Below are 10,798 nucleotides of genomic sequence, written 5' to 3'. Positions count from 1 at the left end.
ATATATATATATATATATTGATAAAGTTATTTAGTTATTTTACCATAAAATACATTTAACCTGTCACTTCTACAGAATGAGCCAAATTCTATTTGATAAGTCACTAATCTTAATCCTATGATCAGCTCAACTTGATTTGCCTATCCAATCTGAGATACCATTGGTGCTTGGGTTAGACTAGTTGATTCTGATTCTTGTTTTGTCAAACTCTATATTCAACTAACCTTATACTTTTCTTATTTTTAGGTCAAAGCCAAACCAGAAGATGTTGAGAAATTCCGTGCATCTTTGACTAAATTAGGTGATGTGTATATAAATGATGCATTTGGAACTGCTCATCGAGCTCATAGGTATTTTATTGTTTCTAAAGTCTTACTTAAAAAAATTAATCTTTGCTTTTAAATGCTTTTTTTGTATATTTATTATATTGTTTTAAAATAGATTTTACTTTCACCATGTTATTTGGAATGTTAATAAAACAAATAAAGTAATGTACTTAATTTATTTTAATTGGTTACAAACAGAATAAACTGTTAAAAAGGTATTAGTAAAAAAAAAGTTATTTCTTCTTGCTTTTTCTATATCTAAACAATTACTCTGTTTCAATAAACATTTACACTGAAAAAGTTGTTGAAAAGACCAAAGCAGTTTAGTAAAACCTTTAGTGATAATGTTTGAAATGACCACCAAACAGAGAAACTTTGTTTCCCTATTAATTAAAAGTATTTTCATTAAAAACCTACTAACTTCTGTTCCTTGTTTTATATTATATTTTCATTAAATTTGATTAATTTACTGTTGGAATTTAAGGCTCATTTTTTTATATTATTTTTATCTTATCTGCACTCCTTTACATCAAATGGGGGGAAAGTCTTTATTCTTGAGAAAAAGTTCAAATTATCAACCTACTCACCATTATTTGTTTTTTTATGTACGTATTTTATCATACTAAACATTCATTAGTTAATTAAGTCATTCATCTTGTAAGAAAATGTACAAAATTTAAGTTAATTGTTGTGTATTTGTTGTTTTTTTATTGAATGATGCATGTTTTGATGTTTGTTAACCTAAAACCTACTATCCAAAAAAATATGTATTTCGACCTTTCAAAAGTCCTAATGATTCTGTTTATGGTACTTCCCATAGTAATACTACTTCTTCACACAATTTTATTTATTATTTTTTTATTATATTTTTATTTATTTATTTCAGTTGTGCACATTTGAATTTTTTTAATATTTGTAATATCATCTGGTTTTTCTTGTAAGAAATGATTTTTTTTTTATTTTAAAAGTGTAAAAAATAAGTAAAATAATAAAAAATATTAAATCAAGAAAAGCTTGTCTTCTCTAAAATAGGCATTCATCAAATTTTAGCTGAAATTGTAACTTTAAAAATTTCGTCATTATTCATCTTTTTAAATGTATTAGGTTTTATCTTTATGGTATTGTTTTACTTCACATAGATCACTTTGTTAATGTCTTGTAAAAAAATTCCTTGTACTAAGCTAAATTGAATAATCAAGCTCAACAAGCAATAAATTTCTTTTATAGTCGGCCATTGTGAATTATGATAGAATTTAATAATCAGTACCTAAAACTAATTATTTTCCTTTATTTATTTTTAGTGCCACATTTTTTAAGTTTACCTTTTCATGCGAGCCTGTCATTTAAAACAATTTCGTAACAATGCTGTACAAGTTTTATGAGAGATTTTGCATAAATGCATAATTTTGAAGATGCTTAAATTTGAATAAAATATGTAGTATGGTTTTTATGTATGGCATAAATCTGATCTTTTCTGTGGCCATGCTTCATGTAAAACATTTTTTTTTTTTAATTATGAAAAAATATATATATATACCATCACCTTACATAGATAGATAATTTTATATACATCTATGTAGATACGAAATCATTTTGATAAATTTAAAGGCTCAAATTACTTTAACCTTATGTAAAACAGGAATCGCTTTAATGTAAACCACAGAAATAAAAATTAAGGTCATTCATTATGTTTGTACTGCAATTGTAATTTTTAGAAACTTTGATTTTTTTTTTTAATTGTATTAAGTATGAAAGTGTTTAGTAATTTTATATTTTGCAATTTTATTAGGCCGTAGAATTGAAAAATATATGATCTCTTATTCTTTTAAAACTTTAGTACTTTATTAAATTAAAAATTTGGTTTCATGTACAACTTAACTTAGAATCTACCGTCATGTGTTTATTCTCATTGCTTATGTTAATTTTTTTCGCTTAATATATTTTTGCATGTTTCTTTTAGCTCCATGGTAGGAGTTAATTTACCTCAAAGGGCCTCTGGCTTTTTAATGAAAAAGGAACTGGAGTATTTTGCCAAAGCTCTTGATAATCCTGTTCGACCTTTCTTAGCTATTTTAGGAGGGTAAGTTTAGTCAATTTCTTTTTGAAGATATGATATCTATATATTTTCCTTTAAGAAAATATATTTATTTTATTTTGTAGTGCGAAAGTTGCAGATAAAATACAGCTGATTGAAAATTTGCTGGACAAAGTTAACGAAATGATTATTGGGGGTGGAATGGCTTTCACATTTTTGAAAACATTAAACAACATGGAGGTAATATTTTATTAATTATTGTAAACTGTATTTTGGCAATTAAATATACGCTTGAAGAAAATATTTTGAGTTATTACGATTTAATGAATTCAATATACCTAGATTATATAAATTCTTAACTATTTAACATTTTTAATTTTATCAAACATTTTAATTAACATTTCTTAAAAGATTAGTCCCGAATTCACTTTAAACAGTGCATATTCTAATGATTATACTTCATTTATAAAATAACTTTAGAGTAACAAGAAAATCTGAGTTTTTTTGCGTATAAGTGAAAAATTTGAAAAAGTCAGGTAACTTGAAAGGTCAGGTATGTGACTGTAAAAATAGTTTTTTCTTTTTTTCACTTGCTTAATAAGTGTAAAAGTAATGCAATGTTTAAGAAGTTAAAACTGACTGAAAGGTACTAATGCTATAATGTGAATAAGATGTTTCTAATACCTATTATTGTACTACTATATTATGTAACTTTATCAATGAAAGACATGATTATATTACAGAAATATATTTATAATAACCGTTCATAACTTTAAAATGGACAAAAAAGTTATAAATCTAATTTAAATGAATAAAACAATATGAATTAAGTTTTTACACCACCTTCTATATTTTACTGTTATAGTCACTTGTATAATTTTATGTAACATATTTCTCTGCTAACTGTTGTATTATGTTCTTAAAAAAATTTTATTATTTTTTTAGAAAACTTTCCTAGCTTTTTAATTTTGGTCAGAGTTAATGCTACTTTGTGTTTTATTTTGTGTAGTTTGCAATATATTTAAATGATTTGATAATAATAAATGGACTTTTCACCTCCTAGATTAGTTTGCACCTTATTCTTCAGTTGTATTTCTCCTTTGTACTTACATATTTGAAAAGTTTATATTTTGCCAGTACAGTTTTTAAAATGAAGCAATTGTGTAATGAGCATTTCCAAAAGATTACTGGAAAAAAAAACATTTTTTTAACTACAACTTCGTGTAAAAAAAAATTTTACAAATTCAATAAAATTGTATTTTTATGAGTTAATAATGCAATAGTCTCTGTAGTATAAACTTAACCAGTTACTTTCTGACAAGATGTAATTAAATTAAGTTGCTTGTCTTCAAAACATAGATATTTTTTAAGAGGAAATAAATGCTTAACAAGGAAATTTTGTTTAAGTATTTGTCCATATATATGACTGTTACAGAGTTAAATATGCAGCTTCTTTTAGGAAAATTTATAGCTTTTTGCTAAAATAATAGCTGTACTAATAGTAATAGTGTAATAATTAAAGTTAAAAATTTTATATATTTTCTAATTATTTTTTTCAGATTGGAACTTCCCTGTATGATGAAGCAGGTTCAAAAATTGTTGCAGGTTTAATGGAGAAAGCAAAGAAAAATGGAGTGCAAATACATTTGCCTGTAGACTTTGTCACTGCTGATAAGTTTGCTGAAGATGCAACTCCAGGAACAGCAACTGTAGAAACTGGTATTCCAAAAGACCAAATGGGTCTAGATTGTGGACCTAAGAGCACTGTAATTTTCACAGAATCTATTGGCAGAGCTAAAACCATTGTTTGGAATGGGTATGTAATGAAATATGAAATGCACAAAATTTAAATCTGACCTATCTAAAACAGTAAAAAATAGTGTTCTCATTTGTATACTTTTCAAATGAACTGCATAATAATAATGATATATATATAATATAATATAATATATATGTGTGTGTGTGACATAAAAAGCTTCAATTAATCTTTTTATGTTCTTTTCTGAATATCCTTTTCTTTTATTTTATTAATCTAATCGAAATGCTTTCTCACACTTTTAAATTCACACCCTGTCCTTTAATCTATTTTTGGCTCAAGTATGCATTTAATTAAAAGCAGGACATTTTTCCCTTTGTTCTCTGTGGGAAACTGTTGACCTATTTGATAGACCAATTACAATTACTAAGATTTCCCACTTTCCCTAAATTGAAACATTTTATGGATTTACTTTGCAAGATTTTCCCCAACATATAATCTAGGAGCTCAATTTTTCGTGTACACTTTCATGACTGCTCTGTCTAATAATTAATAAATAAATTTTGTACCCTCCTTCCCTGCCTAAGACCTATTTTAATCCTTCCACTCGGCAACGACGTTATATATATAATATCAGGTATAGGAAAATTAAATGGCAATTTAAAAAAATAAAGAACAAACAAAAAAGACAAATAGAAATGTATGATTTGGTATGTTCTGTTTTAAAATTAGTTGTAAAGTCTGTCAGGAATGACACTACTGAAAAGAAGAAAAAACATATGAAAGAATATCTTTAAAAGAACCAATATTTACAGCAAAAAGTGGGACAGTTTGAAGACAAAAGCAACAAGCATTAAAAAAATATTTCTTTCAATTAGAATAACGTGCAGCTGAAAACATTTTTTTTTTAATTAGCTCTTTCACTCAGCACTGTTTTAATAATCAAATTACAGTATACAATATTTTTCAACCTCCTTTCTTTTTTCAAATGTTGGTCTGTTTTGGAACATTTGATACTTGATGCACAATTTTATAACAGATTATTTGTTTATTTTCAATGATTTAGGAAGAAGATGCGGGAAAATCTTTTAATTGCAATTTAATTAACTTCTAATAAAAATTTAATGCTTGAAAATTATTGTCTAGTAGTGTTTTTTAATGACTAAATAAAAATCTGAAATCAAAAAATCAAATTGAAGAAAAAAAATTTACTCACAAGTAAATATGATGCTATAGTAGTACTGAAAGTAAAAAATTTGTAATTAATAAATGATTATTAAAATAAGTTTAATATCTCATGTGGTGGTTAAAAAAAGTACTCAATATTAATATTATGCCAATTCTCATTTCTAAATTAAAAAATTTGTTTTACAAGGTACATAGATAATTACATTATGGATCTAATATAAAAGAGCAAATAAAATATAATGTTACTTTTGTCTTTAATTTCTTAGTCATAGATATTTTCTTTCACACAAATGCAGTGAAACATCGATAACTCAAAGTGTCATTTGAAGTTAAAAATATATTGAGAGATCAAAAATTCAACTAATCATAATATGCTCAAATTGTGCTTGTTTTAGACAAAAACAGCAAAATGAGAACCGAAATTCATTAAAAGAAATTGTTTTTCAAAAGGAATTTGTTAACAGTAAATGCATACTGCATTTAAAAAATAAAATAAAAAAGTCTTTCTTAATTTTAAAAATATGTTTGGAAGAATTCTGCAACAATTTTATTGCCCTTTTTCACAATTTCTCCCGGATGTTCGAATTTTTTAAAATTCATATTTTTTTTTTCATGTGTAAGGTTTTAAATCAATGCTAAATTTACAAGACTGCTCAAAAAACCCTTACAAACAGCTGTGAAACTGAAGCAAAAATGAATGCTTTCTTCAGTATTTTTCAGTGTTAGAGTAGATAAAATTGTAAATTAACTGTGTGCTTATTTACTACTTTTGATAATGAAGAGAAATTTAGTTAATTTTCCCCCCTAAAATTGTATGTTTTTTTCCTAACCCAATTTGTTTGCTGGAATCGTTTTAGAAAACGACTTATAGATTAGAATTGACAATTGGAAAACAAAAGTTACTTAAAATTAATGAAAAAATTGATTTATCAAACTTTGAGCAATAAAAAAAAATCAAAGTTCAAGCCGGTATTTTTTCTGGGATTTCAAATATACTTTGAACAAAACTTAGAAATTAGAAACTTAGTTAGAGGCGTGTGAGCAATAGAAGTTTGACTGTAATAATTTTATTCATATTTAAAAAGGTATTTAACGAATCTTCAAACTCTATTTAACAAATTGCAATTATTTTCACTGAACTGAAACTTTTTTCTAGCCCAGTTGGTGTATTTGAATTTGCAAATTTTGCTAATGGGACCAAAGCAGTGATGGATAAAGTTGTTGAAGTTACTAAATCTGGTGTTACAACAATTATTGGTATTAATACTTTTCCTTTAAGCTTTTATTTTCTTAATTGTTAATCTAACATTTTATTCTGGTCAATATTTTTCCCAATTTTTTACTATTTGAATCATTTCCCATCACATTTAATATAATGCATATTTATTTGTACATTTAAATAACTCTTGTTTTTTTACCTCTGTTTTGAAATTAAATATAACCTTATTTTAGTGTTAGACTAAAATTTACTTCAAGTATTAAACAAATCATCTTTTATAACTTAGTTCATCAGTAAACCATTTTTAAAGCTCTAGTATTTAATCAATTTCCATGTATGTTTTTGAAAAATAAGTTTAAACCTACACAATATTCAAAACTTTTTGCATTTTTGTTTTTTGAAGTTAATATTTAATTATAGTTTTAAATTATACAGTTAAACATTAATATATTAACAAAAGAATTATACATTTAACTCTAAATAAAAAATCTGCACAGAAAATTATAAAAATTTAACTTTTTAAATATAATATCAGTAAGTCATTATAAAAAAGTTGAATCCCTTAACTTACACATTTTTGAAGGGAAAAAATAGTTTTAGAACCATATTTTAGCAAAACATGGCAAAATTCAATCTAAACTTTGAATTTTAGATTTTTATCTAGACTATATTTTATTTTTGAACAAACAAATGTTAGTTTTTAATTCTATGTAAATAATAAATGTCAATAAAATTACTGCAGGAATGTGTGAAATACAACCTTGCTCAAATTATCTAGAGTGTGCATATCTTGGTCTGTTAAGCATGCTCAAATTGACTTGAGTACACACCTTAAGGGGTTAAAATTCATGGGAAAATATTTTCATGCACCTTGTTCAATTTTTAACAACATTTATAATGTGAGCCTTATTTTGTATTACACCCAGTATAATATACCCAGTTGGGAAAATGAAATCTTTTAATTTTTTTTAAAGTAGCAACTTGTTATTTTTATTTTTTAAGACACTTATAGAAATAAATAATGCATAAAAACAGTTTAGCTTTCTATCTTGTGTTAATGGATTGCATTTTTTTCAATTTAGATAATAAAAATTTTTGTTTAGAATTAATGTATAATAAAGTTCCAATATATTAGTTAATATTAAAAACAAATATTTAATTTTACAGGTGGTGGTGACACTGCAACCTGTTGTGCAAAATGGCAGACTGAAGACAAAGTGAGTCATGTCAGTACTGGAGGTGGTGCTAGCTTAGAACTTTTGGAAGGTATTTTATATTATTTTCAAACTTTTATAGGTATTTGTTTGAATTGTGTAACTGTATGTGAAAAAGAACTACAATGAAACCGCCAGAAAAGGCCATCTCCATGTAGCGACCTCCTCTATTTACAACTGCTTTTGGGAGGCACTGAATTTTTTTCATAGATTTTGTGTTGAAGAAAACCTTTAGGGCAGACCATCGAAGCCTCTCCCAGTGGCTGGGTAAACCACTACCCTAAATGTAGATAAGCTCAAATAAGGAAACTTGAAAAAATATTGAAACAAGAAATATTAACAAAAATAAATAGATTAAAGTGTATAAAAAATATTTGTGTGAGGGCTCTTTATGACAATCTCTGAAAGAGATCTACAACCTCATGTTGCAGTCTGCTATAAATAAATTATTTTTAAGAGTTGAAAGTTAGAAGAAAAAAAAGTTATTTCAGTAAAAACTAAGCATCTGAGACAATCAAACCCATTCTCATCTTTTAAAGCTAATTTATAGTTATGCTTTAAAATTAAATGCAAGCTTAAACAAAAAATATAATTTTTTATTTATTTAAAATGGCTCTATCATTCATAATTGGTAAAATTTTTTACCTATGCTCCGATTCGGAGTGAAGAGGAATATGTGTATGCACACACATCATGTGTAGCAATTACTACGACTGGTTATACGAGGATTACTTTGACTGAATGTTGAAATACGAAATTACAGTTAGCGATCACATCATTGATGCCTCTGTTCAGCCTGATAAAAAATATTTTCACGTTGCAAAAACACCAACATGGCAGTGATAGATGAATGGCTAAATAGAGATGATCAAATAGAATTTACAGGTGCTGCTATTGTTGATATGATCGAGGTTCCAGCAATGCAAGAGGGCAGCGATGGGGCGAATCGGCAGATTTCCCGCAATGAATTAGTCACAGAGATAGTTTAGCTGCGATACGCGGAGCAGCACCAGATCTGAGATAACTCCAGCTGATGATATGCTACTTCGATGATGGCACGAGATTGGTGCGCGAAAAACGAGCAGTATGTTATACAAGAAACCTTAGACAATTATTTTAAAGTACAATAAACTTGATGCTGTAGTAATATAATGAATAATGTAACTTGGTTTAATGCAGTAAATATATCCTGATCTTCCTAATTTTCTTCAACCCTAAATTCTTGAATCGTAAATCCTATATTTTCTTTAAATATAATATATTTTTCAATTAAATACTGAAATTAAAAAATGGCTTCCATTTATTTAAATTTTATGTGTTCAATTATTCGAGTTTCCAAAAGTTTGAAGTAGGCTTGGCCCCGTCCACCTCAAATTATCATAAGAAGAAAGCTTTTTCTTGAGTTAGTTAATATAGAGGTGTGATATTCTTCCATTAGTAGGTACTTAAAATATAAATGTTAGTTCAAAAAACTTTGTTAAATATGATACATATATGGTATATAAATGATCTTATCTTGATATCGATTTTATGCAGATAAAATTTTCCGGGTTTTTTTCTCTTTGTATCTCAGTCACCTCTGATTTTAGTGAATAAAATTGAACAAGAGCCTGCAGTAAAATTGAGAAGAAGAAAAAAATTTGAGTTTCTGCAACAGCATTATCGAAGCATTTCACGCAGGTTGCACCTGCCTATTGAATTGGTTTGGGTATCAAATTTCAAAAGTGGGTTAAATGATTCCTTAACATTTTTAAATGTGTATAGAAACGAAATGTCTGGTGTTTTTTAATTGATCTCTATTTTTTTTTTTGGCAACTTCACTTAAAAAAAAGCATACATTTTCTTGCTAGCAGTTTATTTATTTCATTTATTTATTTATTATGGATGTCTGAGATAGTAATTAATCTCCATACAGTATGATAATCTGCTGCACTCGCTACCGTGTTGTGGGTTTCTGCTACCGGGACCCTGAATAACTTTTGATCTAATGATTAAATTTTGACTTTAACTCAATCTTAATGGTTGAGGGGGTGACTTCAGATATGCTAATTAGTTAGTGCAGGGTGATATTTTAAGTTACGAAATCAGACACAAAATTATTCTTTGCATGGAATTATCTTTGGATAAACGAATTTTTTAATTGTGTACAAACATTTTTCATTTCGCTTAAGCTCTCGAGATATGGTGTATTAAGCAAAAGGTAAAATTAACATTAAGGGTTCATAAATTGATCACTTTCCTGAGATAGTGGCCTATCACTATGTTTTGGTGGTCAGAAATCCAAATTCATCGGGGGGAAAAGGTATGTTTATTCAGAGAAAGCGCGTTTTTGTATCAGATTTCGTAACCTAAATTTTATCTGCTCTAATTAAGTTACGAAATTTAGTCCTACAACGGGAAAATTCGATAATTAAATAAGAAGTCATTCAGGGTGATTTTTTTTTTTTTTTGCACTGTACAGGATAGACCGGAAAATCTAAGGTAAAATATAAGTAAATGACAGACTAAACTATATAAGTAATTTTCTTATAAGAAAGAAATTTGTCAATTATTTTAAGAAATATTGAATAAAAAATATTTATAAACAACTATTTTAATGTGTATGTTGGTCAGTTTGTTTTTTTTATCAAGAAATAAAAATTTATTTGTAAATGAAGATATTAAATATTCTAATTTTAAAACCTATTTATGAAAACTAAGTACATTAATCTATTTATGAATTATATCGATTTATTTTGTGTTCTGGATCGTAAATTTTTATATGAAACATAAAAATGACTTACTTTATAATCAAGTTATTCTAGCTTATCTAGCCTTTTAGGTCCAAATGTAATTTTTTTTAATAAAATTTAACTATAAAAATTTTAAGAGATATTTTAAAATACTGTAACTTATTGAATGATTAGGATTCAATGTGATTTCAACCATTTATAAAGTTATCAAATAAATGTTCATACTTTTATAGGTAAAAAATTACCTGGAGTTGCAGCTTTATCAGATGCATGAAATGGCCCTCATTCCTAGAAGTTATTGATTCTCATTGTCTAAGTCATCTACAAT

At 26.6% G+C, this 10,798-nt stretch overlaps 1 protein-coding gene across 1 annotated transcript in view; it reads left to right on the top strand.

Annotated features, from left to right (window-relative positions):
• The window catches only part of LOC107436201 (phosphoglycerate kinase), a 41,276-nt gene that overhangs the window by 4,768 nt on the left and 25,710 nt on the right, over positions 1 to 10,798 (top strand). Inside the window, exons 5-11 of the mRNA XM_071178801.1 lie at positions 247 to 350; positions 2,287 to 2,406; positions 2,487 to 2,601; positions 3,921 to 4,177; positions 6,462 to 6,562; positions 7,692 to 7,790; positions 10,704 to 10,798. Of these exons, the coding sequence (XP_071034902.1) occupies positions 247 to 350; positions 2,287 to 2,406; positions 2,487 to 2,601; positions 3,921 to 4,177; positions 6,462 to 6,562; positions 7,692 to 7,790; positions 10,704 to 10,744 (837 nt within the window). The 3' untranslated portion in view covers positions 10,745 to 10,798. The remainder of the gene's footprint in view (positions 1 to 246; positions 351 to 2,286; positions 2,407 to 2,486; positions 2,602 to 3,920; positions 4,178 to 6,461; positions 6,563 to 7,691; positions 7,791 to 10,703) is intronic.

This window comes from Parasteatoda tepidariorum, chromosome 3, assembly GCF_043381705.1.
Source record: "Parasteatoda tepidariorum isolate YZ-2023 chromosome 3, CAS_Ptep_4.0, whole genome shotgun sequence".
NCBI classification, from domain to species: Eukaryota; Metazoa; Arthropoda; class Arachnida; order Araneae; family Theridiidae; genus Parasteatoda; species Parasteatoda tepidariorum.
The sequence above is the reverse complement of the archived record's forward strand: the minus strand, read 5'-3'. Positions and strand labels throughout refer to the sequence as shown.